Source organism: Euwallacea fornicatus, chromosome 22 (genome assembly GCF_040115645.1).
Source record: "Euwallacea fornicatus isolate EFF26 chromosome 22, ASM4011564v1, whole genome shotgun sequence".
Lineage (NCBI taxonomy): Eukaryota > Metazoa > Arthropoda > Insecta > Coleoptera > Curculionidae > Euwallacea > Euwallacea fornicatus.
In genome coordinates, this window is record NC_089562.1 from 2,649,277 (window position 1) to 2,676,967 (window position 27,691).

General features: G+C 35.7%; 3 protein-coding genes across 3 annotated transcripts; all 3 read right to left on the minus strand.

The window, feature by feature from the left end:
- Nucleotides 1–69: 69 nt before the first annotated feature.
- On the minus strand, nucleotides 70–2,426 carry LOC136346203 (limbic system-associated membrane protein-like). The gene is made up of 7 exons (XM_066295166.1): nucleotides 2,139–2,426; nucleotides 1,863–2,084; nucleotides 1,687–1,808; nucleotides 1,025–1,166; nucleotides 878–969; nucleotides 310–826; nucleotides 70–251 (listed from the first exon to the last, which is right to left on the minus strand). The coding sequence occupies exons 1-7, from the start codon at nucleotides 2,314–2,316 to the stop codon at nucleotides 91–93; spliced, it is 1,434 nt and encodes a 477-aa protein (XP_066151263.1). The 5' UTR covers nucleotides 2,317–2,426; the 3' UTR covers nucleotides 70–90.
- Nucleotides 2,427–4,220: 1,794 nt separating this feature from the next.
- On the minus strand, nucleotides 4,221–8,679 carry LOC136346182 (uncharacterized). Its single transcript, XM_066295119.1, has 5 exons — nucleotides 7,618–8,679; nucleotides 6,227–6,452; nucleotides 5,557–5,727; nucleotides 5,148–5,329; nucleotides 4,221–4,811 (listed from the first exon to the last, which is right to left on the minus strand). Exons 1-5 carry the CDS (start codon nucleotides 8,436–8,438, stop codon nucleotides 4,640–4,642), a joined length of 1,572 nt encoding a protein of 523 aa, XP_066151216.1. The 5' UTR covers nucleotides 8,439–8,679; the 3' UTR covers nucleotides 4,221–4,639.
- A 462-nt stretch (nucleotides 8,680–9,141) lies between these two features.
- LOC136346100 (uncharacterized) lies at nucleotides 9,142–17,558 on the minus strand. The gene is made up of 5 exons (XM_066294973.1): nucleotides 11,863–17,558; nucleotides 10,715–10,931; nucleotides 9,958–10,409; nucleotides 9,616–9,726; nucleotides 9,142–9,353 (listed from the first exon to the last, which is right to left on the minus strand). Exons 1-5 carry the CDS (start codon nucleotides 17,539–17,541, stop codon nucleotides 9,294–9,296), a joined length of 6,519 nt encoding a protein of 2,172 aa, XP_066151070.1. The 5' UTR covers nucleotides 17,542–17,558; the 3' UTR covers nucleotides 9,142–9,293.
- Nucleotides 17,559–27,691: the final 10,133 nt, after the last annotated feature.

A 27,691-nucleotide genomic window follows, 5' to 3' on the forward strand; every position in this document is an offset into this window, starting at 1 on the left:
ATCAAGGACCAGACAACAACCTAATAATTGCAGTCTAGCAATGCATGCGAAAATACTTATTTACTCATATGAAATGCTGAACAAAATATATTACGTAATATTACTAAGGAACACATTGAGGACAATCAATAGAAACATAAGAATGGGCTTGGCAGCAGTATCCAATGCGGCAACACCTCGCAAATTTAAAGGAATCGCATTATCGTCTCCTGCAGAAAGTTGCACTGTGGTCACGATATCGTCACGAAGTTCTACATTAGTTCGGAAAAAGTCATTAGTTTTAATAAATATCAATGATGGATAATTTACCGGCCCCTGCAGTAGCAAACCTCAAAATAGGGCTTGGTTTAGACCAGCCATATCGATTCCTGGAAACCAATAGAACTTCGTAGATAGTCTTCAACCTTAATCCTCTTAGAGTGTAACTCTTAGAATAAACAGGGCCAGAGCTGTGCTCCGCAGGAATCGTTAGTTTAGTCCACTCAGGCCTGTTCAAGCCTCTTCCAATCTTATACGGCCTAAACCATAGAGAGTACTCAATTATTGGGGTGTAGCTGTCCACCTCCCATATTAGTGTATACGTGTCTTTGCTCGAGATCATATCATTATCAAAATTTTTTTTGAAAACTCCCGGATTTGGGACTCCGGATAATTGGATTTGAATTTCTCCCTGTCCAAGTTCATTAATGGCCCTGCAGGTGTAAATACCGAAGTCGCTGCGTTGCACATTCCTTATCAAGAGAATGTGCTTCTCGCCATCCACTAAAGAGACTATCCTACTGTCTAAAGGTACAACTACTTCTCCTTTCAGCCAAGTTATTTTGGCCTAAGAAAATGTTCATCTGAGAAGCACATTAATAGCCAAAATGATTCTTACTTGGGGATCTGCAGAAACTCTACATTCAAGCTGAGCTCGATGTCCAGGACCTGTGTGAACCCACGATCTTGACGTCATTATGTCTGGAGGATCTGGATGAATGGGAATATCTTAGATGAAATATAAAATTAATATTGCGAAAATTACAAATAATGCTCAAGTCGATTCTTGCCTTGGCTGGCTCTCCCACTCCATTATTAGCAGTGCATTCATAAGTACCAGCCAAATATCTGTCTGAAGCAGTAAAAACTAGAACTTCTCTATGATTCAAAAGTTTTAATTCTTCTCCCTATAAATAAGTATAATATTTTTTATAAATAAGATAATCCTCCAGTGTATAAAAAAACCATATCTCATTTCATTCGAGTTGCTATACATTCGGTTGCTAAAGAGTGAGTACCACGTTGCCAGACTTCGATAATTTTCTGAAGAATAAGATAATCTGCATGCATTTTTAGTAATCCGGAAAATAATCATATTTACATGAAAATGAATAATGAGATGCTCCAGGTCTTGTAGAAAAAATAACGTGTAGTTAAGTGTATATAAATTTTCCATAAAAGCAAATGACGCAAAAGAATCTTAATAGAAGTTTCCTGCACATTAAAAAAATTGCTTAAGCGAAATTAGTTCACCAAAGCTATTGATTCTATTTTGCGAAACTTGGATTACTGAAACTTTTTGTAAGAATACTTTGCATGTCACGTGGTAGATTCTTCTACGTATTTAAATCTTTTCAACAATAAACAACTTTCATGAATAGAAAGCTGTTTTCGCGAGAAAAATAAGGAGGATGAAATTATTATTACTTTGCTGGTCCAAGTTATTATTGGATAAGGCACCCCGCTGCCTGTACAGGACATTCGCACTTCCTCCCCTAATTTCACTTGTAGAAACCCAGATCCTGGGAAGGATTCCACGTAAGGCGGATCTAAAAATCACTACTTTTAGCCTCATTTATAAGGGTTCTGAAGATTCTTCTTACGTAGAACTTCAATTGCGTGTTTCTGCCTAACCACCCCCCATGGTTCAGGCCTGGCAATTTCGCAGACATACTCCCCAGTATCGTAAGGTTTGACCTGCTGAATTTCTAAAGAGCCATTCTCCCACAGTTTGTGTCTTGGTGGAAGATAGACAGAGTCATTAGCGCTGTCTCCCAGGAGGTTGTCGTTTTGGTACCATTTCACTGAGAGGGCGAAAGCGCCATCTATGTAAAAAGCAACATAATTGATTTTTATGGTTATTTAAGGATGAAATATACCATTGGAAAAGGTATTTAAGTAACAAGGAAGTAGCACTGTGTTGTTTTCTTTGGCTTTGACAGTCGTGGGTGGGCTAATAAAATCGTGGCACTTCACACCAATTATCGCACTAAGCACAAATGTCCACAAAGCAATTTGCACCAAGTATGTCATAATTCTCTCGAAATATTCAAACATCAATAAACAATGAACTAAGACACATTTAATTCTTGTTAAGTAACTGAATGTCGTCCGTAATTACTGCCAAGGGGACCAGTGGCTATTTGAAGTCGAAAAGTAACTGAAGAGGAGCTGTTGTGTCTCAATTAAGCTCTACTTACCGGTCCTATTATTTAATTATACGATTTGTGACACACACGGGCCCCTATTGTGTTTTGGTTTGGATCGTTTTCTTTTGTATTCCACTGCGTATCAGCGAAGAGACTGAGATTGGATTAAATTACGTTTGAATAAGGATGATTGAGGTGTTCAAATAGGGCTTGAAAAAAGGTTGAGGTTCAGTCACCTAAACATTTTTAACAAAATTTACAAAATTATCTTAAATACATGAAGTTCAATTGAATATCACAAAGTAGGACTACATTTCTGCGACACTAGGGCTCTGAAAAATGCCTTGTGCAGCCACAAAACTATTTTGATGTTCAGGCCATTTCTTTGGATTTTCTTGTATATTTATGATAGAAGCAGAGTGTAATAAATAGACGACGAATATTGAACGATGTACGTACGGTCTATATTAGTATTTTAAATCTAAAAATTGTTGAAATCAGAGTAATGGAAATTTTCGGGCTGAAATGGTGATAAAATGTATGACAAATTGTTCTTCGAAAAACCAGTGAAAAGTGGGTGCTCCGATTTCATCAAGATTTGGTTCGCAGTAGTCGTACGATATAGCATTAATATGCTGTAGTCACAACTCACATCGGACAATTTCGATTTTTGGGTCCGAAAAATATCATGGACTATACATCATGAAAATGTTTATGTACGCTACTGGTTTTTCAGAGAGTAAATCGTCGTACACATCATAACAGATGTAACAGAAAAAATTTCTATACATGCAACGTTCAACATTCATTGATTATTACACCTAGCTTACTTTGTAGGGAGTTCATAGAAACCTCTATATTTCGCAATGATTAAAATAACACTCAATATTTTTTTATATAATTTTTTATTTGGAAGATTTATATTAATATTACAATTACACTGTAAATTAATTGATCTTAAATATAAAATATATTTTTGTAATTGAAAAAGTCACCAAAATGTCATCCTTTGTGATGCCAATTTCTTATGTATTTGAATAGTGGTGCCATTTATAAACCACGTGACGCTTAAACTTCTAAAAATTAACAGAATTCTTCTTTCGTACAATATTCAGTTTAACTACTTACCTACAGAGGGCGCCTCAGAACTATTTTTACAGATTTCTTTACCTGAAAATTAACTTGACTCACATTGTGACGGGAAGATAGCGCCACGTGAAAATATTTTTTAAGAAAATGGCGAAGGTGCCAAGTGATTCTACCCTTAAAATTGGAAATCGTTATTTTGATTGCACCACTTGACAATATTTGAAATTTCTATTCGTTCATATTTCGAATAAAGAAGAAAACCAGTGGTGTAAACGACAATTTTGATTTTAAAAAATAGTAAAGAATTAGGCCTTTCCATTTCAATGAAATTTGTTTCCGCAGTAGGCGGACGATACAGCAATGATATACTCCGGACGAAATTGAAATCGGAAAACTTCGATTTTTTAGGCCAAAAATTTTCATGATGTGTAATCCATGATATTTTTCGGACCCAAAAATCGAAGTTTTTCTATTCGAATTTCAACCGCGGCATACCTATTGCGGAACCACGTCTCGTTAAAATCGGAGCATAAAATTTTTACTTTTTTTTTTATGAAAATTGCCATGCGAGCTACTGGTTTCGTTCAATGACCAAATTTGCAAAATATTCGTTCTACTTATGAGTTTCAAAGCCATTTTTTCTTAATTTCCCGAGGCACCATTTAGCATTTTAACTGCTGTCCATCAATTATTATAACATAAAGGACTAAAAAAACAAATAAGGTCTTTATAAAAGCTTTTAATCACCAGACATAAAAAAACTTACATCTGAAAATATTAGCAATAAATTTATAACATAAACAAACCTAATTCAACGATATAAGTCCATATAAGATATGAAAATGGCTTTATGCAATTAAATTAAATGAATTTCAAAAATTATGAACACGTAATAACTAATTATAACAGGTGACAAAAAGGTATTAGTAAATTAAAAACACATGTTTATGCGCTGCACAAACTAAACAATATCATATTAAATATTACTTGTTTTCGATAGCACCAAAATATTGGTTTGGTAATACAAATAGCTATTCAAAAAATGAAAACAGCAGAAATCATCTGCAAGATAGAAAAATAATTTTTGAGCGCAGATGTTTTTGCTTTGAAGCTTTTATTATTATATTAATAATGGATCGGATTCAGCATAAAGCTTTATTTGTTTCAAAATTAATTTCCTCTAAAGTACCGTCCAGCTCCCTTAGAGATTTGCACAGTTTCACCGCCCTAGAGGTGGATGGGCAATTCGACAATCTAGCGCTGCGTCTCACTGGGATGACAAACAGCTTGTCCTCGGATGGTTCAGTTTTTTTCCTGTTAAAATAAAATACTGAACCTAAACCTTAAAATACCTTTAGAATCGAATTTGATCCACTCATTTTTTTCTTCCATTTAGTTTTAAATAATAATAATGTGTAATTTTACTGGTCCAACAACCCTCATTTATGTATTCTATGCCTATTATTACTAAAAAAAATAAAAGAAAAAATAAACAAATCTGTCTCAAACATATAAAACATATTGTTAATTACCGGACTGTGTATTATATTAGAGACTTAGAAGTTTGAGATACTATTACTAGCGCTAAGAAAATAATATAATAAGGCGATTATTTGCACACTACTGTCCGGAAGTTTGATCACTACTTACTTCATGCTACGTTTATAGACAGCGAAATTGATGATGGAAGAGATAAACACGTTTCTTGCTTCTGCAACTATTTTGTCAGTATGAGAAGTAGCGTTATACGTGGGTGCGGCATCATTTGAATTAATATCCAATAAACTGAACTTCTTCAACAACTGATCCAGTGATTGGTTGACACTATTGACCTGCAAACATATTCACATATGAAACATACATTTATGGTCAACACAGGTTGGTTAAGTATTTTAAATAAAAATAATACATATATTAATATGTATATTATTATAAGAAATTCCATAAGAAAGATAATCCTAAATTCGGAATACACAGGGAGTAAATCACTCCCGTAGCAGGACGACCAACTTTCTGTGAAGTGAGCAAACACACGAAAACAATCATTAATGTCTCGTACCTCAGCTCCATGAACAATTGCTTCTTGGTAATACTCTACAGCATTATGAATATTGCCGACAGATTGTTCAATAGCCGCCCTACATTCCCAATATTCGGGTTCTTGAACAATTTTGTTGTACCTCTCCTTTAATAAGTCCAACCAAGCCATGCACTGAGTTCTTGGATAGCCCTGAAAAGAAATCAATATTTAAATATAAATTTCAAAGTTGATTCGTGCACAAGAATTATTTTCTCAATAAAATCCTCGTATTTTTTCCATAATTTACAACGCTTTAAAATGTGATGTCCAAAGGATAAAATTAATTATTTACTTAATTTTGGTTCCTAAAGACTTTACTTTCATGACCCATGTTGAATAGATTAGATGTCAAAAGCACAATGTAATTAGTCAATTTTGCCCCCTTAAGCTGGAATTTCATACATATACACCTAAACTTTATTAAATTATTTCTATAAATTTTATCCATTTAAAACCTGTCTTTATGCACCTGCCGAAATAAGAATTATAATGAATTTAAAAGGCAATAGACTAAACACAGCCAAGTTTATAGGGAAGATAATGATTTTAATGCACCTCTCGTATTCCATGGTTTCTTTGAAAAGTGGTTTGTCACCCTATTATCTCACACTCTTCTATAACGTTAAGATAAAAATAAATAAACAAGTACCTCTTCTGTTAGTTTCAGCAACTCGATAACTGCTTCTTTGGCATGCATCTCCAAATCATTATTACTTAGCACTTTGCATTCCCCTTCGTTAGTGACTTTAGGTTCGTTAGGTATATTTAAGCTTTCGTAGCTTTCGGAACGATTTACAGCGACTTCTACATTCTCCTTATTTTCCCCAGACGTGTTATATAGAATTTGATCAACAGATGTCTTTGCTTCTAATCGTCTGAAATTAAATTTATACTATGTTAAAATCAAAACCTGGACTTTTGTGCCAGAATTGAACGAAAGTGAGATTATTGGTATGACAATTACTTATTCAACTCAGCAATAAAAAAAAATATCCTTGATTCGTTCAAACTTCTTGAAGTAATGCTCAACCGCGACCAATGAACCACAAAGATTTTCCTAAGCATGATCTACAATGGAATCAGCTAGAGCATAGATGGTTTTAGTTTCAACGGATTAGTTGGAGTGAATGCCTTTGCTTTCTGGTTCTGGAGAGTCATACCAGAGTGTTCCAAGACGCAGCGTCTGCTTTTCTCACATGTGGGCTCAAATTATTATTGTCTGATCCACTAAGCAATATTTGACCTCGAATAAGATAGGATTTGTGCCCTTTAAAGGCCATTTTTGATAACCGAAGCTCACTTTTTAAATTTAGTGACTAGCATAAAATACTCATAATAGTCGAATTGACAGAAAGAACTTTCTGCTTATAGTTTTGTATTTAACTTGGTTTTTATTGAAGCACAGTGGTTTTCTCTAGCAAAACTCTTATATTTAATTAGAGGCTCTAAATCACAATATATTTAAATAAAGCCATTCTTCAAATGACCTTTAAGGTATAAAAGCTGAGACTCAATTAAAGCAGGATTATTAATTAAACTTGTGGCCCTATCAAATTAAAATTTCCAGGAAAGACAATTTATTGAGGATATAATAAAGAATGCTGAATTTTTCACTTTGCAACATGTAAAAAAATTCCCCCTGATAATAGGTTGTCTTTATACTCAAAAATTCCTCAGTTCAAATGGCTAAGGAATGTATGTAAACATGGGATAAAAAGAGAAAAAAAAAACGAAGGTAAAAAAAAATTGGGTCCTATATATTTTATACCTGCCCAGTACAGATAAACATAAAGATATCATTTGGTATATATATGACTATAAAGAATTGATTGCTATTCATTTTTGAAATCTATACTTTATAATAGATCTTTAACAACATAAAATATTTTGATTGAAACAGAAATAAGCAGTGAGAAACACACCATCAAGAGAGTTTGTGAACTTGAAAATTTCATGTTGTTTTCTTTATAATTTCTGATTTCTCTCAAAATTAAAAATACTTAAAACTTTCTAATACAATATTTGATATATATTACTTACCTCAAATGGTGGAACAGTGCTGGAGGTTTTCCTCTTGACTGTAACCATTTATCAAGTCTTTCTTGAAGTAAAGGCAAACTAATAGCAGCTGGTGTGGACTTGACAAAGCTCTTACGCTGTTTATCAAATTGAGGTGTTGCAAATGAATAACTTCTGTCATATGGTGTTGGAGTTCTGAAGTTAAAATTATTTCTCGTCTTCTTTTCCTCTAGTATAGGGGAAATAAAACCGCCCTCCCAAGCTCCATCTTGATCAAGCAGTTCTTCAGATTTTGATATCTTTAGAGTTCTATGAAACTGAAAGTTTTTGACTTTTTCTTTACATTCTGAAGGTTTTACATTCACTTTAACATTTGATTTGGAGGATGTTGGAATTGCCTTTGTAGCCTGTGATTTAATACTTGCTTTAACAGTATCTTGATCATTATTACCATGTAACTTTGGATGAGTGTTGACTACACATTTATTTGTTGCTGAGTTCTTTGCAGGCTCGCATTTAAGCTCTTCTGGTCGTAAAAAACTAAGTTCAGGTTTAACAGAAACAGACTGTTTGAAAATTTTTCCTACAGGTTTTACAAAGCCCTCCAAAGCAGGATTGTAGCTAACAGGGGCAATAGGCTTAGTTGAGTTTTCTCTTACAAATAATTTTTCCGCAAGTTGATCTATAGATATGCCTGATTCTTGTACTTCCAATAAAGGATTGGCTTTCAACATTCGTTTATAGGCTGTCAGGGTTAGTCGTACTGGAGGCACTTGCTTACATTTCACTTGAGGTTTTTTGTTGTTTTTCTTTTTAGCCTGATTTTCCGGCTTACGATCCATGTAAAATATTGGTGTCAATTCACAAAATAAAAGGAACAGGGAGATATTTGGAGCGTTAAGTAGTTATGTTTTGATTAAATTAAATTTACTGCTGTCTGGGACATTTCAACATTTAGTTAAAGAACGAAAGCAATCTACCATCACTAAATTAGTCTTCAATAATTAGCGTTTTTTAGAGACTTTATATACAACGAACATTTAAATATCGTTTCAAATAATTAAAATCTTAACGACCTCAAACTTCAAATGTCAGATTTGATGTATTCGATCAAATTTGCCATTTGCCTTCGTTATTCCAAATCCGAAGATTAGAGCTTCATATCGATATCGATATTTTCCCCAAAAATATCGACAGATCTATGTTTTTAATCGATAATCGAAGTTCCCGCAATAGGTTTTATGTAACATTAATTAATGAGAACTACCATTTAAGTGTGTACTGTTCAACGCTCCCAAATTACCCATTTAGAATTTATAGCTTCAGTCCATCACGCAAACGTTTCTATAATTCTGGAAATAGGGTATGAAGGTTTTGCAAACGTTTTAAATTTGCAGTATCCGTATTTTAAGAAAGAACCACAAAATGTCTCGCTCTTTTTGAATGTCTGAATTCGCAATTTGTTTAATATCTGCTACACCATCAAAAGTTCGTGTAAAAAACAGGGTGGAAATTGGTGAATGGTGGAACAAAAAATTGACATAGTTTCCAAAACATATTTTATTATTTTATCAAAACTAATAAATCAGTTAATTATCACAGAAAACAACAGGTACAAAAAATATTAACTAAACAAATATTGCAATATAGATAATTAACGGCAATGAAATAAAAAAAAAACTCTGATTTGATGGTCACTAAGACTCCGGAACTTCATTTGCATGGCACACTTTCTCGTGAGAAACCCAGTCCTTTAACTGCAAAGAAAATTACACAATTTGTAAAAAAAATTAAATTGTTTTAATTATTGATGATGTAAAATCAATTCTAATATTATTGGGAAACATGCTGCGATGCACGAACTAACCAAACAAATACCTGAACATTTTGTATCGAACTTAATATTAAACTTGCTCGCTTTCCTATGTTTGAACTTTGTCCACCAGGTGTCGCATTGATCTTTCGAATTTTCAAAAAACTACCTGAATTACCTACTAACTTTCAATAACTTGAACTAACCTGACAATTTTCCCCGCAATACCACGCGTCTCCGCAAGCACAGTTGTATTTAGCAATTACTCCACATAAACACATCCTGTGGACAATAGTGATGGTTGTCTCTTCATCGGTCTAAAAGTGAATTGTGAGTGTTAAACTTTATACAGAAAACTACGATTTTAGTTTAACAACATTAGCGCTCTTTAAATTTTCTGTAGAAACACAATAAATGGTCAATGGGTTACGTCTAACACATAACGATCAGAGACCAGTGGTAACTCTAAAGTGCTCCCTAAGAATAAAAATCTATCGCTTCATAACTGATATATCCTTTTCCAGCTTCAGAAATGTTTGACTACTTACCCCACTACAATCTTGCACAACACTATTTTCCTCATTCTCTTGTTTAACAAAAACAAAGTCAATATCTTTCTGCAGCTCAGCAGTGTCTATATCGTCAATCCAAGTCAAATCTATGGTCTCGATATGATTTCGCACAGTGCTTGAATTTGTAAAAGTATTATTAAAGCTGGTTTCGCCAATTGAAATTGGGTTGTCTATGTGGACGACAGGGAATTTTTGGTCCACTTTGATGGATGGAGTTATACCCTTAGGGAGTGCAATGGGTTTACTTTCTTCAGCCGCAGTCAGTTGGTCCAGGTTTTGCGCAACCAAAAAGTCGGCAACTTCATGTAGTTTTCTTTTCTTGAAATTGAAAGTAAGTTCGTCAGTGGCGGATGTTCTTTTCTCAGAACAGATAAATTTTTCTGTAGCGGCGTGATGTGGATATACCTTCTCCTTGTTAACACGATTTTCTACAATCCAACAAATCGTTAACGATATAAAAAGTGTTTTTGAAATATAGGATCAAATTACTAGATATTGATATGTACAACAGTAGAAGACATTTGAGTATAAGAACCCATGTCCAAAAATATCTCTTCCTAAGGCGCTACGGCCTTATGATGCTTTAAGACACGTTATATGCAAACACATATTGTGTGCTTCTATTGTTCCACTGAACAATCCCTAGAAGTTTGACCCTACAGTTCTAATACACCCTGTAGTTTATGGACAAAGGTAACCGGAAATTCGTTACTAAAAGGGAAATAGCAATTACCTGTGTTACTTGTGATGGTTTTTGAAATGCCTCTGGTAAACTTAATGGTAGTAGGGTCGTTTTGTGAAGTATCTCGGGTAGGAGATTCCTTTTCGACGGTTTTTGGTACCTTCCATTGATTCCATGAACCAGCCTCATCAAAAACTTTTGTAATATTGTCTACTTTTGCCTTATTTGCTTGAACTAGTTGAGTCGTAATATTGCATGGCTTACAAATCTGTAATAAAATTGCGGAGGTTTTCAAACGTGAGAAACGCAAAGCATTTAAAATATAAATCTTGATGGGCAACTTGAAGGGCCCGACTCAAATCTGGTTCGGGTAGAGGAGGGAGGGGTCATATTTGGATAGGGTTTGGTTGGACTCACTTTAATATTCCTGAGAGATTCTACGGAATTGTCGATCTTCTGAAACGGATATGAAATTTTGAACTCTTCAAAAAGGGGGATAAGCACTTGAACTATAAAAAAAAACAGGACGTCTCCCCGGGTTAATAAATTGGAATATCTCACATTCATCTGGTTGTAGTCTTAAAACTCGTACAGTCCGTAATGTTTTTGGCACGCCATCGATAAAATCGAATTACAGACAAACGAGCAACAAGACGCTGTCCAAAAATGACAAACGCGGTGTCCGTAAACGGAAAAAAAGCAGGGACGGCGCCGAGAGGGCTCGGAAATTGAGAGAGCGCGCATTAACGTCGTTACGGAGTTGGAAAATTTCCACAGAATTTTCGACTCTTTGGCACGTCCTCGAAAGCCTCGAATTGAATTTGAGAAATGGTAGCGCTCTTCGGAAAGACAGAGGATTAGGTTGATCCAAACGTTCTACGGCTATAGGTTTCTTCGGAATATGCAGTTTGTCTTAATTACGAAGAAAGACGATGTTTTTGCGTGATTTTATGACTCTTTTGGCTTTGGCACTTCGCAGAGGATCCTGTAAACTCTAATATTTGTTCTTTAATATCTAGAGAATAAAATGTGTTGGAACCCTCTTGCCGACATTGCCACGGAACAAATTCGTTCGCCAATACTTCAGAATTTAATATAAACAAATTTGTGCCTTAGACACCACACAACTTTTCACATAAGATTGAAAACATCGTCACGAAGAAAAATTCGTCATTTATGACAAATTAACCTGAACTAACCTCTTTAGCGTTTGCAGCCCGTTTTTTCCAATGAATGCTTGTACGTACTGGTGAAAGAGCGGGATCTGATACGGGTGATACTCCTTTGATAATTCCGTTGTTTCCTGCAGACTCCAGAGGAGAAGGGTTATTCTGAGGTCCAATATGCCTGGTTTCAGCGAACGGTTCCACATTAGAACTTCCCAATACTTTCGAGAAAATGACCTGATTATCCAGGGAAGAATTTTCACGGGGTTTCAATGAGCTGGTTTCAGTGTCCGAACGTTGAATACTTGTAGATGGAACATAGTTGCGATAATCCGTAGCGACGTTCGGATTCAAGTGAAACTGCGGAATGCCTCTATTGCCAAAATTTAACCATTGTGGGTAAACGTGACGCTGCATCCTACTTTGGAACTGTGGGACATATATTGGAGTATACCCCGAACAATTAGTATTAGCTCCACCAGGAAATCCGAAATTTTGAGGTACAACTCCTCGATTCTGAGCTGGTAGCGGTTGCACGACATTCGATCGTTTCAAATTATGATTAGTCCTATATTTATGTATTCTTTTCTCACTCTGTTTCTCTACATTAGACTTCAGTAGAGAGTTGGTACTACCGTGGTGAGTTGCAACTCTGCTATTCGCAATTATCAGGTTGTACTGCTGGATTTGGTAGATCAGAGTCTTACGCATTTGCTCAGTGAATGGTGTCGATCGCGTACAATTATCGTACATTCGTTCGAGGGCGTCATCACAATACTGCATCATCACATTGAAGAGCGGAATTTTCGCGTATGACTTACCATTCGGAACCAATAATTCCCGAAGAAGCAGACATACCAATGCTTTCGAGGTAGGTTTGGGCATATCTTTAGTCGCAAGATTGTTGGTAATATCGCGTATTATTGACGACACGATATTGTTCAGATCACAAGAAACTCCAATATTCAAAAGCAACAGCTCCTTGCAGAGTTGTAACGATTGGCTGTTCAGACGGGTCTTGGTCTGAGCCTCGAAGATCGCTATCTCGGCTTTGAAGTAACTTTTGTGGAACTTCGCTCTGATTAGAGTTTGAACGTAAACATTTTGCACGTTGCAGAGCTGCGCTAGGAAGTAGAGATGTCTCGAGAGAATTTCTGCTATGCGCATTCTATCATTTAGTGAAAGCATCATCGAACCCTCAGCCGTTTCGTCGGAAACCGAAAGCGATTTATCTGCTCCAAAGCGAGATTCCTGAGTGTCGGTCCTGTTTAGATTTGATAGTGATGGCATCGCGGAATGCTGCGGGGGGCAGTTTGAGTTAGGAATGTCACAAGATACCACAGATGGTCTCGGAATTCGTTCTCGACCTTCAATTGATGATATTGAATGTGCCGTTGTCTGAATTAAGGCCGACAATGGATACGCACAGATTAGATTTGAAGCTGTCGATTTTGGAATTGATAAATTTTCATTAGTAATCATGGAAGGACTCGAAGGGTTTCGGAGAGAAACTTCGAAATTGGAACTTGAAGACGTCGATCCTGGAATATTTCCACCACACTGTTGCTGAATTACATTATCACTGTCTGGAGCGTGAGAATCTAATGAGACAAAATCAGCAGGTTCCTTCTTTATGCTGGAAGATATTTGTGCAATTCCAGTAGGAAGTAGGTTACAGGATGTTGTTTCCTTTAAGGCAGCATTGAGGGAAATCGGCGTGGCAGGAGCAGTGTCTCCAGAAGAAATGCTCATGTTAACTGTATCCACTGTACCATTATCATCATCGCAGGTAGCGCTAAACATCTCTTTTTTTATTAACGCAGACGCGCGATCTTCTCCGGCTGTAGAACCAACAGATACCGGTGTGGCACTACTTTTCTCTGCCGTAGATGAAAGAGTGAGTTCAGCAGGAGTTTCAGGAGTCTGCATTCTGCTTTCTGCAGTGAAATCGACAGAAATCCACGCTGGAATAACTTCTTTGGAAGCTTTATTGACTCGAACTGTGGCACTTTTCCCTCGATTGATCGCATTGGGTGGCATACTTGAAAGAGTGGAAACATCAGATCTTTGGGAACTGTATGTTTGATCTTCAATAGAACTGTTGATAGGTTCCTCAGAACTCTTGACCTCAATTTTACACACTCTTGATTGAGGTTCTTTTATTGCAGAAGATGTTCCCGAATTTTTGAGGCAAACTGCGGCTGCAACTGAAGACCCATTGATACTGAACCTGTCGTTGTTTGACATTAATGTGGTCAGTTTTTTTTTTGGAGGAAATATGGAAGGGACTCGAGGAGGGCAAAAATGATTTTCAATGGAGGAAACTGCTGACTTGGGTGCACCAAAATTGTCCACTAACTTATTGGCCAGATGTCTCAGTTCTGTATCATTGTTATCACCACCTTGAATGTTTTGAGTACGAGCTACAGAACACGAATCTGAACTGAAGCTGGGTAACACTCGAGTACCACCTGTTTCTTCTGGAGCATTTTGTATGCAAGACCCATTGGCTTGAGTTTGGTGCAATGCAGAATTACCACTGATTTCTAGAGTATCTGAGTTCGGTTTGAACAAAGCAGGAACGGAAATCGATGCTTCGACATTTTCTCCAGATCTGCTAACAAAAACTTTAAACAACGTACTATTGCACTGAGCACCAATTTGTGAAGATTCTGATTGATTCAAGGTAGTTGTCTGCACACTTGAAGTTTCTTCTTTGAAAGTTCTATTGGTCGAATACCCTACACAAATCGAGGCAGATATTGCTTCTACATCTTCTGCAGCTGTCAGATTTTCCTGCGCCTTGTACATCGTAATAATACCTTTTTCTTCTGTAGATTCTAGTATTTCTCTCTTCCCTTCAAGCAACATGCCACCGAAACAGTCTTCTACAGGCATCTTCAACTCCCCTCCATAGTTTTCCTTAATAGTTAAGTCAATTATGGAAATAGGAGGCACGATTTTCATAACATGATCAAGATCGTGAACAACGTTGCTGTCATTCTTCTTCTCTGGTTTATCACAAATGTTGACTTCTTCAACGCTTTTATCGAGCATTTTAAAGGTTTGATGTAGTGAAGGTTTACTGGTAAGGGAAGTGCAGGTTTTTGCGGCAAAATAATACTCCTTTTCTTCTGTACGACCGTTGAATAGTGAGATCTCTTGAGTCGCGACTTGCTGTTCTTCGTCCGATCTTTTCTTCTTCACAATTATATTTAATTGACTCTCTGATTTTAATCGCTTTTTAGCACAAGTTTTAGTCTGTGATTTTGCAAAAGGTCTTCGGTCGCGTTTGTGAACCGTTTTCTCTAAATGTGGCCTATTTGTTGTGATTTCACTATTTTGTTTTCGTTTCTCTTTAGTACTCACAGAACTTAGCAGGGCTTTCAGTGGCTTAGACTTTATCACGTTAAAAGTCTCTCCTTTAAGTCCTTTTATACTGCCTTTAGTCGGCTTTTTAGAATTAGACTTTAACTTTGCAGTCACTATACTTCTTTTACTTACATTTTCCACCATCTCGTGTTTAAGCGATGAAGTATATTTGGGGAGTTGAGGAGTCATCTCGTCGTCATCTGAGGCTTCTCCAAATAAATCCCGAAATCTCTCTTTGTATTTCTGTTGTATGTTATTGAAAGTACCATCAATGTCGGATTCAAATGCGTATGTAGATCCGCAATATTTTATTCGGGAGGGCTTATATTGGGGTTCCACGTTGGGTGAGGAACCACAAATTGCAGGTTTTATATTCGTAATTTCTCCTGTGGAGGTACGTCTTCCTTTTACAGACTTCTCTAAACAATCTGTTACTTCATAGTTATCCACATTAATGGATAAAGAACTGCAAAGCGTAGTCTTCTCTTTTACCATTGGTTTAATAGTTTTTCCTTTAGAGATTTGTTTTTCTTTCTCATGTCGGATTTCAAAGTTTATTGCATCAAATTTATGAGATTTCGAGCCCGTTTTGCTCTCCTTTTTTGCCGCGAAGTTCCTTTGTCTGGAACTTAATGATGAGTTAGAACTTGCATTGGCCTTCTTTTTTTCAACACTTTTATTTCTACGTTTTTTCGTAGGGTCTATCCTAGTTTCCTTCTCATCTTCAGAACTTTCCAGAACCATTATCTTTTTCCTTTTCCTGGGAAAAATTTTCATGTCCGAGGATTTCTTTGATAATTCATTACTGCCCGACTTTCTTACAATTTCAGGATGCTGCAACTTGCTACTATCAGGACTCCCAGTATCCATACTTCTTGGTACTTTACCAAACTGGTCATTAGCTGATCGAGCGTTGTGATCATGCCGTTTCTCATTACTTTTCAATGGTTTCTTCAGCAAATCATTAGCGGCGGCATCTAATAAATCAACAAGTTCTTGTTTGTAATCACCTTGATTTGTTGCACCAATTGCAGTTTTCGATGCATACGATTCTGTTTCATTAGAAGATATAGGTGCATTTAAGGGCAAATATATTAGTGGTTGAGATATATCTGAAAGGGACATAGCTCTCCTATTTAGCAAGTTATTTTTAATGGTCGGAGATGGAGATTCCGAGTAACTCCTTGGCCTATAAGGAGTGCAAGTGATGTTTGCTTCGATGTTCGGATTATCAATTGATAAAAGTGGGACTCTTTTACATGTCTCCGATGGTCTTTGCCATCTACTAATTTCTAACTCAATTGGTATATTGCTTTTCTCCCAATCATCAAAAATTTTCATTTGAATTTGTTTTTTCCAAAAAATGTGAGGAGATTCTAAACTCTTAATATTCTTACGTAACGCATAGTTCTTCTCCGAAATCATTCTCTGACCATAAAATACACTTTCAAAGTAATCAAAGTCAGACAAACGAGTACTTAAATTTGTTTTTAGATTTTCATCTCCTTGTAAGCTTTGACTATCAACATCTATATTTATTGCAGTTTTCTCATCATGTGAAATTATCGCTTTGCAACAGACAGATTTTCCGTCTTCACAACTATCACTAAACGTACTAGAACTATCGACATTCTTTGGTCTACATTTCATAATTTTTTCTTCTTGTTTTGCATGGCAATCACTATCTCTATTAGTTTTTATTCTAATTGTTGTTTTTTCGATCTCTCCCTCTTGAGTGAAGCAGCCATTCTGCTCCTTTAACTTAAATTTACTTCTTGAAGTGTTGGGTTGTAAACCTATCTTAGCCATTGGGGTTTGTTTTAAATCAATATTAATGTTGATTGGTTGAGTAGAGGTACAAGTTTTGTTTAAAGATGTCCGATCTTCATCGATGATTCTCAATTCAATATTAGCTTTTGATGTGGTTTGGACAAGCATTTTTGGTTCTTTTAGCAAGGAATCACCGGACTCTCGAGATGAATAAAAAACGCTTTCCAGTTTCTCAACAAGTTCCGTATTATCTAAATTCTCTTCGGTGGACTTAGGCCTACGTATTTCTCCACCTTTTTTACTTTTATTGTTTTTCCTCTCTACTTTAGGTAAATGTTTTTTGCTATTTTCTATGGTTTGGTCTTTATGGCAACTATAAGTTAATTTGTTATCTTTATTTTTTTTACTCAATACCGTTACGGATTTAATTTGATCATTTGGGATTGGCTTTAACTCATTATCATTATTGTAGCTTTTTGTTTTAGTGTTTGAGTGTCTCAGACTTAGCGTCGATTTATCTAGTTTGCGATCTTTATCTTTCGAATTTGTACTTTTCTTACATAGCGACATTTGTACGCTTTTATCCAAAATACCTTCTTTTTCACGTTTTTTGTAATGAAAAAAGTTATTTATTCGATATGGCCATCTGTACGGTGAACGGTATGGTTCATATTTGGGTGGTCTGAGCGCTGGCGTCGGCCTAAAAATAGCAAATAAAACAAAATAAAAAAATGAATGAAAAGAACCAAAAATTAAAAAATTACTTTAACAAATTTTCTGAAAAAATAAAACATGTGAATTAGATGTTTTTATACAGCTTAGAAAATCGAAATTAGTGTTTTACACGGCGGACTAAGTAGATCCCAGGACAAGCCATAGTCCTAAAAGCATGGAGAGAATTTTTTACGATCAACTTTGGTTGGTTTTTTTATGGATTTTTTTATGTTTCATATTTGGTTTTGCAAAAAACAACATACATCCACAGATGTCAAAGACATTAGTGTGTTGTGAAGTATTTCAGTTTTATTTCATCGACACGGGGATCAAAAAAACCAAATACAAGGAAGAAACCTGTTATAGTGTTATTTGTTACCAATTAAATGTTTAATGGTAAATGGTAAAAGGCTTAACCTAAGTCCAACGTTTGCGGTTCACCGACTGCGAGTTTTTTTTTAATGATCACCCATCACACTAAGGGTGTCCAACCTTTACAACAGGGCTATCTGTCATGTTGTAACAGATTGTACGGTCATATCGCTGTAGGATGAAGTTCCAAGCGAGATAGCTATCTGAGAACGACATGAATAATTCACTTAAGCTACGACCAATAGTTGAAATAACAAAAATCAATATTCAATATCCAAAACTTACCTGTGGCGAGATTGGAACGTATAAATAAAATTATGTAATAAATATTATAAACATTAAAGTGTACTTAAATCGCCATTTCTAATTGGATCTTTATTGACCCACCTCATAGGAATATACATTTAACAAGCAGTGAAATAGAAAGGCAACACAGCCCACTGATCTACTACCGCCCTTTGTAATGCATAAATAAATAAGACGAGATAAGGAATATTTATGTTTTTAATATGAATTCTCATACTTACATACGACTCAAAGCAATATAGAAGTATCATCGGTTAAAGTGAAAATATAGAGATTGTGCAAGTGGGAGAAGGATTGCATACGGTTTAATATGCCTCCGACAAAGACCAACAAAGCGGGTTGCAAGGGTAGCGCCTAACCTGGGGCGCTCCCGTTACCAGGTGTCTCATCGTTTAAATTTTTTTTTAATGATATAGAGTTCTGATAACGAATAAATAGTTTGTTTTTATTTATTTTTTACTTATTTACATTGCGGCTTTTTGCTCTGATGTATTTTAAATTTCCATCGCCAGAAAGACAGCGAAAGCGATACTAATTCAAATATGCCAGTGGAGATGTCAACAATACAACAACCGCCACTTTAATAATCAGTTTAAATTCATCAACAGAATGGAATTTTGCACCTCAAACAATCCTGGCCACTGCACTTTTTGAACACGCAGTATCGCCTCGCCGTTAGTACAATCTAAAGAATCAAAAGTCGAAAAAAAAACGAAAAAACTCGAAAGGAACAAAATTTTTCCCAGACCCTGGAAAAAATTGGAAACACACTAAACACATTAAAAATGCGAATTAAAAAAAAAACAGAAACTCAGAGCTTTTGAAAGTTTTATAAATATTGATTGGGAGTGAAAATTATGCACATAAGTATTTTCACGCTAAAAACACTAAAAATTCCAAACTTAAACGCATATTGTCACTGTTATGTTACGATAGTTATAATTTTACACGGAGAAATGTTGTAACTGACGTGTGTACCAACGTGCAATTGATCGTCTCAACTTTTATCAATATTAACATATGACGACTTATTAATCGCCGTCATTAACACACTTGTTCGTTGCATAAATACAACCGGAACAGAAAATTCAATCAACAAATAAATAATAATTACCATCATCACACCATTCCCCTTGCTGGTTATGACTGACTCATTGCAAAAAAAAAAACGGAACACTACTTAGCCCTTTTGAACAATATTTCTATGTTGTTAATTTCAGGCACGTAGATCACACAAGTGCTGTATGAACATCGCTTTCTTCATCAATCACGTATTCTGGAATCGTGAAGAAACACACGATATCGACGCTAATCGGCTATTCCCTAACAGTACGGTTAACTTCCAGAAATCCGATAAAAGATTTTTTTTTTTAACAAATTTTAATTTGAAAGATCTTGATTGGCTGCAAAACTGTGATTGACTTCAAAAATTCCTGAATGGAACCTTAAATGCTACCATAGATGCAATATAAGCAGAATGTAATTGTCGATGCATTCGCAGTTAAGTTAGAAGAAAGGATCACGTTACATACGGTAATAGAGGTATCTTAAATACTTCGATAGATGCAGCATAAGCAGAACATAATCGTAAATACGTGACGAGTTAAACTAAGATAAAGGGTCACGGTGTAAATGGAAATATCGCCGTATCAAGTTTCATCCTGAGAGCACTAGGGTCTAATTGCTGATTTTCTGTTATGGATCATTCTAACTTCCTAACCTTCTTTATAGTATACTGGCAAGGGAGTATAAAATATTTTATCGCATTGTGTGTATGAAAAGGTACCTTCGGTTCAATTAGGGGGATGGTGCTGACTAGCTTGGACGACATATGCATCGGTTCTTTTGGTATGTCGTACTGTAAACAATGCGGCAGGATTATCCCCACCTAGAGTAAGTTAAGGGAGCAATTTTGGGTGGTAAGTACCAGTGAAAACAGTACTTGGTTTTGTGGTTAACGGAAAGTCAATGGCGCTGACCAGCGAATTTCTGAAGAAGTATCCTAATTAACACCCGAGTTGGAATACAATACGACGAAAATATACTACACCTTAGGAATCCAATGAATTTTCACACGTGGCATTTAGTGTTGGAAAGTTTGAAGCAGTGTGGAACAGGATTTTCCAAACTTTGCGTTATTAGGGCCATTTTTGGATCGAAGGTCTAGTTGCCACTCTTATTTTAAAGCTACGAACATTCCCACAACTCTATACAGGGTGTTTCCTAACTACGTGTAAAAAATTTAAAGGCGTAATCCTCGACTGATTTTGAATCAAAAATGTCTAATAAACATGTGTCCGCAAATGCCTTGTTTCCAAGATACAGGGTGTTGACTGAAAGAAGTTGAAAAAGGTTTTAAAGGTTTCTAAAGGTTTGGTGGTATTTACTAACTTGTTTATTGTTAGTTTTTTTTGCTACTTCCACTACTATAAACAAGATAGTCAGTGTTATTTTGGTGTTTTACTCTCTAAAGTGAAAGAATTTAGTTCTGTGTCCCAAAAATCAGATTATACCTCAGTTTTGAAAATTTTTCAAATGCCCAATTACACTAATCAAGAAATGGCCAATATGGTTTTTGTTTACGGCCTTGCTGATGGCGAGTGTTTGGCAGCGAGGCGCATTTCCATGGAAAGGTTTCCAAACCACCAAGCTCCCAACCACCAAACCTTTAAAAACCTCTTTCAACGTCTTTCAGTCAACACCCTGTGTCTTGGAAACAAGGCATTTGCGGACACATGTTTATTAGACATTTTTGACTCAAAATCAGTCGAGGATTACGCCTTTAAATTTTTTACACGTAGTTAGGAAACACCCTGTATATTTTTTGTCATTGCAGTTTCTTTTTAGGAAGTATCCTAAACTGGTTCTGCGCAATTGCAGAAACCGCTCACCTATTATGACTGCAGTGACTAAAGGTAGGGAGGGTCTCCCTCCTACCCCTTGGTCATTAAAGAAACCATGCATTTTCCAAGTTTTCCTCGGGAGACATTAGAATTTTTGGGGGTTTAAAAAAAAAATTCTTAGCTTTAATGGAAATATTATGGCCTAATTATAATATGTCTTTTTACACTACACTTATTCCGTTCTTATACGTTACAGACGTCTTGAGGTGTCACAAGTGGTGCCGTTAATTTATAATCTAAACACCACTTTGCTGGCAATAAACGATATTTATTTATTTATTTGACGAAAGGAATTGAATAACTAAATATGCTCTCCAGACGACACTTAGAAACTGAAACCACACAATAGGAAAAATCGAGGGAAGAACCTCACTAACCTTTATTCTCCATGACGCTCATAAAACATGATGTCGGGGAGAAACTGATCTATCGTCTTAATAGAAATAGGTAATAAATATAGAGAAACAGAAGAGGTTAAAAAATTTGTCTAATGTTCGACATACCTTTCAATCGTGGTGGAAGAAGAGGTCGACGATAACTAAGCTCAACACCCAATATACGGCGATCTTGGGACTGCGATATCTCATACACGTTTCCTATTGCAATAAAATCTGTATTTGAAAAGTCACGCTCATGTTCGAATTTTGGCATTAACCAACTTTAACAGAATTCAACGAAGAAGTGCCTGCAAAATGCATGGGGAGACTCAAGACTCGGTAACATTTTATATCTCTGTAACAGTCGGCATTCTTACCTCAGGGTTGTAAGAGTCTTTTTACAACCTGTTTATGGGCGATTTCTAGTAAAATAGAATTGCAAAGGAATCTGCTACGTGACTAGAACAAATCTATCCAATTTTTCACGCGCCATTAGTTTTCAACTAAAATTATGGAGAAACCCGACACTTTGAAGAACAGTTTTGACACAAATTTGCATGGAAGAAAAAGCACCCAAAGCGATATTGGCCTTAACTTCCTTATACTCTTAACGGACACGTGGCGTACTGGGTAATACGTTTAAATTCCATTGTGAGAAATGGCATTCACCAAGTTTACCTTAATAAGAAACAAAAAATCGACCATTTTGAAAATAAATTGTAGACAATCAGGCATTTCGAGTTTAGCGAAAGTAGAAAAAAAACAGATCTCGTGACTCATAAGCTTCATGTGTATGTATTCTAGTTTATGGTACAAGTCTTAAAAAGAAAATATTATGCAACAGGAAAATTAAATTTTTACTTCCTCTATTCAAGACAATTGTGACAATTGCTAAAATCTACTCAGAGTTTCTGATATCCTAAAAAAAGAAATCATATCGCGATTACACGAAGAAAATTTAATTTAAAACGGGCTAAACATAAAACAAGATTTTTTTTTGTAAGAATTTTTTTGTAAGAATTTTTTTCTAACCTTCAACACCCTGTATTTCGCAAGTAAGGACATGCCAAGCACGTGTTCATAGGGCTTATTTTCTTATTTTGATTTAAGGAGAACCCCCTTAAATTGACGGCCTCTGTTGAGGAATCACCCTGTATAAAATTATAGCTACACGTAACTATATTTTTAATTTAACAAAGTCTCGGGCTTAATATTCAGATCAACTTACGATGGGTGATTTCTGTACGGCCCTGCATAACGTGGGTGCCTATTTGACATGAAATCTGGCACGACTCTGCGTTCCAGCGGCGTTCTAATTCTCCAGTATGAATTGAAGGGCTGGAAAAAAACATCAAACTTATTTATATATTTTTGGTGCAGTGTGAGATGGGCACTACTATAAGAGATTTTTATGTTCGGCCTCAACAACGGTTCAAAGATCGCGAGATTAAAACTCATTATGAAGATTAGAAGAGATGCAAGTTGTGAATAATGAAAAGTCTCAAATCATCAACTGCATTTTCCAATTTTCTAAAGATCGTTTACTGCACTCGTCATTTTTACCTTGCACAACCCTTTCCTTATTGAACGATAAATTTCATACTTTCTCCTTGAAAATTTTCGTTCTACACCCACCGAATATGTTATTTTGTTCTGTGATGCACATTAGGAATGAAATGCCATCATGGACCCAGTTTACTGATTGAACGAACGATTATCTTTAAAATATTTCGATACTGCCCAACGTGCAACATTGCTGTTTAAGACATCACTTTAAAAAAATATCATGTCTAAGAAACGATTAATGATATGCCATGTTGGAGTGTGGACGAATTCGTTAATGGTGCTATTTGGTGCTTCGAGTAAAAAAAACGGTGATTATCACGAAAAGATGAACGGTAGAATCACTGAAGCAATGGTTTTCTGAAACTTTGCTGCTGCTTGAGAAGAGCTTGTGTCGCAGTTGACAACGCTCCTTACCATTCCAGGAAGGTAGAAAGTTTCCACCGCTAATTCAAGAAAGGCTGATAGTCAAAATTGTTGAAATGTCAGCTTTTAGATATAGTTAAGGAACACAGGGCCCAATACAGCAAGTCCGCGATTGATGATATGATTGCAAGTCGCAAAAAAACTGCAAAAAACCGCCTTACCACTGAGAGCTCATATGAGCTAATATCAGGAGCTGAATTACCAAAAACAACAGGGCATCTAATTTGGCAAACGTTAAAAACACGTTAAACCAAAGAACGTTAAGCATTACAGCCGAGAAACGGCAGAACAGCATTAAACATGCACAGGAAAACGTGGAGGAGAGAAGGTGGAAATTAGATAATATATTGGAGAGGAACTAGATAGATTTATTATCAATGTAAATGATGAAGAAGATGCCGCATTCAGCTCATCAGATAATTTTTTTTTATATTTATTTTGATACTAAAAGATATTTTATTTTTAGTCAAGATTACGTACTTTAATATATCGCTGAGAAATACAAATTATTCAAAAAGCTTGTTTAAAGAACTTTTTCAGTGCAATAGAGGCCTGACTACGGTCCTGTTTAATACTCTCGTCTTGTGCGGTTCACGTGCAAGTGGCGTGCGTTTGTTTGCATAGATATTTTATAATGTAAGACGGAGTAGTTTGGTAAATTATGGACTTACGCAGATGGTTTTTGTTGCAAGAGGCAAATATGAAATATGACCCAAATTTAAATTAATCGAATAAATTAACGTTAAACGTACAATTATTCCTAAATACACGTGGTGAATTATCAGCTTACCGTCAAACTGTTGTGGCTCTAGCCAGTTTTTTTTCTACGTGTATGTGCACTAATAAACTTGGATTACATATATTTTTTGATTTCCAAAGATGTCGATATGCCTCAGCTACACAAACTGAGGAATAATTTCACGTTTTAAAACCAACAAACCGTAGTAAGGCTTAGGCCTTTAAGCGCGCTTTTATACGAATAAAAGAGGCACCCGAAGGGACGTTTACAAATAAAGTCTGCTTTCGTGTGATTGGTCTGCGGAGAGTGTTTTTGGGGCGGTATCTGCGTTAGTGGTCTGGTCTGTTCTTTCAAATTTGAGATTCTTGGTCCGAGGGTTAAACTTGACAAAACACAGCCTTTAAGTTTTAAGAGATGACTAATTTATGGCGACTGTGAAATTCAGCGCCTAACTAATGGGACATCCAATGATAGTAAATTATGTCACAAAGAATAAAATTGGGTCTTTTGTGCTGAGCCCAGAAGTTGAAGGGCGTGTAACGTAACCTTATGCTACGCCCACGTGCACCCTATTTTTTAGCCATATGCCAAATATGGTCAAATTCCAGTATCCATTATTCTCAAAAAAAATGCGATTCTGTGTAATAAAACTTCCGCCCCTTTTCTTTGGAAGAAGTACAGTTTAAATGCAACCCTTTTTGGCTAAATTGGTATGACTGCAACATGTCAATAGAAGACCCATTTCGCTATCTAACTAAATGTCACCCTCTAAAGACATAGACAATAGACTAACCTACAATAGCCTCTTAACACACAAACAATAGCCTCTTAACTTCAGAAGTATGTCTATGTGTGTTAGCCCTCAGACCTAGTTCTCAAAAGCTTAGCAATACATGTAAAATCTTTCTTTTGTTCTCTTTCTTGGTCGAATTGTCGTGTTGATTTATTTCCTAAGCCCAGGTCTTTATTTTTGTAAATCTGTTTGAGGTGCATTATTTAATAGTAAAATAAATTACTTCATAAGTTCCATTCCAAAATCGATTACAGGTGAAAAAACACTGAGCTCAACAACTGGGCGAAGCGCAGCAAAGACTTTTTATACGTATACTTTTGTTCCAGCGAAACATATCAAAGCATCTGACGGGATGAACTTGTTTTTTAATGACATTTTTGGTTAGTTCAAGTTAGAATGTTGTTGAGATATCCCGTATGCCGGGATATTACTGGGTTTTGACGCGTTCTTCTCTTAAAGGTCACTACTACTCCACATAGAATTTTTGATTTTAGGCGTTACGTCATTAGCACCCATTTATTTTGCCATTTTTAGTGTACACAGTAAGGAGTCAAATGCTCAGTTTCGCAAATTTTATTTTATCACAATTTCACAAAACTTTGTTAGTTGTTCACCAGTCATTTCTGCGGCATGATAATAACTTCAGTATCGTATCACCACGACGCCAGTGGCGAATTCAGAATCAAGTTCTAAACCTTAAAATGGCACTTTTCATGCCAGTTTTAACGTTAACAATATGGTACTTTAAAAACGTATAAGAGAAAAAGCTTTTTACTTTCTAAGCAGGAAAAATTTTAAAATTCATTAGTTTAATTATTAAAAAATATATAAAAATCAAATAAAAACGGGTTTCTTCCAATTGCAGATCAATTCCAATCACCACCAGCATGACATTTTTAAGTGTATATTTTGATCCACAATTAAAGTAATGTAAAAGCCATAAACTAGTTAAATCTAGACTGAAGAGCAGTTGCGTTCTTTGGCACTGAATTTGGGACGTCTTTTCTACCAAGTCTATTGGAACATACCTACTAAATCTCATGCATCCAATCATTACTCATTAATCATTATTTTATTTTGGGATTGTTCAGGTAGCAGGTTATCAGTATTCACAGCACAAAAACGTCTTAATGAAACTATGTCCAATCTTAAACTAAAAACAAACTTCAAAGTTTCTTTTAAAAGTTTCAGTGTGCTTATAGACCCCCCAGTAATTTTTCTTGTTAATAACATTTTTAAAAGAAAACCCACACTTGCTACCCAGAAGTTTCAAGTGCCATGCGACTGAGATGGTAATGAAGACTAGAGGTGCAACTTATCTTCACACACACTATCACAATTCACACTTTCTTGAAAGTAATATTATAGCTGTAGCTCTATGGTAGGTACCTTTTATTACTTTTGACAATATGTATTTTTTTCACTTCACATATCTGATCAAACAGCACTTGGGTCCATGCCATGGATGGATTTTTTTTTTTAATCATGGGTGTATACATTAATTATTTGTCTTTAGTATTGGGCTATTTTTTAAATTAATTTTATTTGAATAAGCGCTGATCTGCTTTGTCATCAGTTGTATTATTCTAAGTATAATGCAGTTATTATCATTATAACTTTTTAAAAACTCAAATTAGTTACGATTAGTCTAAGTTCTGGATAAATTGGAAACGTGTTGAATTAGAGATTGTGGATATATGGCAAAATTGTATTTTCACCCATTTAAGCCAACCCACATGTGAATATTTTTGTTGACTTTTGCTTTCATGGATATATGTCAGCTTCCTAAGACTGTGAAATATCACTTGAGCAGTCAAATCTTAGAAGTATGATTCGAACAGGTGATAATACTGATCTCTCAGTTAGTGGAAGCCAAAAAACTGAGTCAAGGAAACTGGAGTTTATTCCTCATAAGATATCTAGACATGCATCAAATGACTGAACGTGAACTTACATGTGACTTATAATAATAATTGGCTCGTGGAAAATGCCATTCACTCCACGAGTCATATTTATCTAACCGATTTTCTAATCCTCTACTTCTACGGTCCATAATAATCGAATTTCCAAAGCTAATACCCACCGAGATTCCCGCGGAATGCCGGTTACATTAATGTGTTGATATTGTGATAACCACAAACGTAGGGCGTTGATTAAATCATTTGCAATTTACTAGTTTTCTGAGAGGCTTTCCGTTTTGCCATTGGAGTAGGTCAGAACAGTTTTGTGAAGTCTAGTTCGGTTTTATAACCCTGTATGTATATTTAAAGTGCTTTAACAACTGTAACAAATGTATTTACTATTTCAAATTATAAATTTCAAACAGTTGTGATATTAACGCTGTAAAAAAATGGAGAAACATAAATTCTACATTTTTTATAAAAATTAACGTTGGGTTAAGGTTCTGGGAGAATGGTACGCAAGTCCTCTATTACAGTTGGAGAACGCCTCTGTTGACATCCAACAAATGAATCTATCTAAGATAGGTCTTTGATATTTGAACATCTACTTGATATTTTTTTAACAT

What these genes read in the sequence shown, in the direction of transcription:
- LOC136346100 (XM_066294973.1), bottom strand. Translation starts at nt 17,541, where the DNA reads ATGTCGCTATGTAAGAAAAGTACAAATTCGAAAGATAAAGATCGCAAA. An exon ending in AACCATCACAAGTAACACAG is followed by an intron (nt 10,410 to 10,714) that starts GTAATTGCTATT and finishes GTTGGATTGTAG; the next exon opens with AAAATCGTGTTAACAAGGAG. An exon ending in ATTGCGGGGAAAATTGTCAG is followed by an intron (nt 9,354 to 9,615) that starts GTTAGTTCAAGT and finishes TTTTCTTTGCAG; the next exon opens with TTAAAGGACTGGGTTTCTCA.
- LOC136346182 (XM_066295119.1), bottom strand. Translation starts at nt 8,438, where the DNA reads ATGGATCGTAAGCCGGAAAATCAGGCTAAAAAGAAAAACAACAAAAAA. An exon ending in GCACTGTTCCACCATTTGAG is followed by an intron (nt 6,453 to 7,617) that starts GTAAGTAATATA and finishes ATTTAATTTCAG; the next exon opens with ACGATTAGAAGCAAAGACAT. An exon ending in CAATTGTTCATGGAGCTGAG is followed by an intron (nt 5,330 to 5,556) that starts GTACGAGACATT and finishes ATATGTTTGCAG; the next exon opens with GTCAATAGTGTCAACCAATC.
- LOC136346203 (XM_066295166.1), bottom strand. Translation starts at nt 2,316, where the DNA reads ATGTTTGAATATTTCGAGAGAATTATGACATACTTGGTGCAAATTGCT. An exon ending in ACACGCAATTGAAGTTCTAC is followed by an intron (nt 1,809 to 1,862) that starts GTAAGAAGAATC and finishes AGTGATTTTTAG; the next exon opens with ATCCGCCTTACGTGGAATCC. An exon ending in GTTTGCTACTGCAGGGGCCG is followed by an intron (nt 252 to 309) that starts GTAAATTATCCA and finishes GAACTAATGTAG; the next exon opens with AACTTCGTGACGATATCGTG.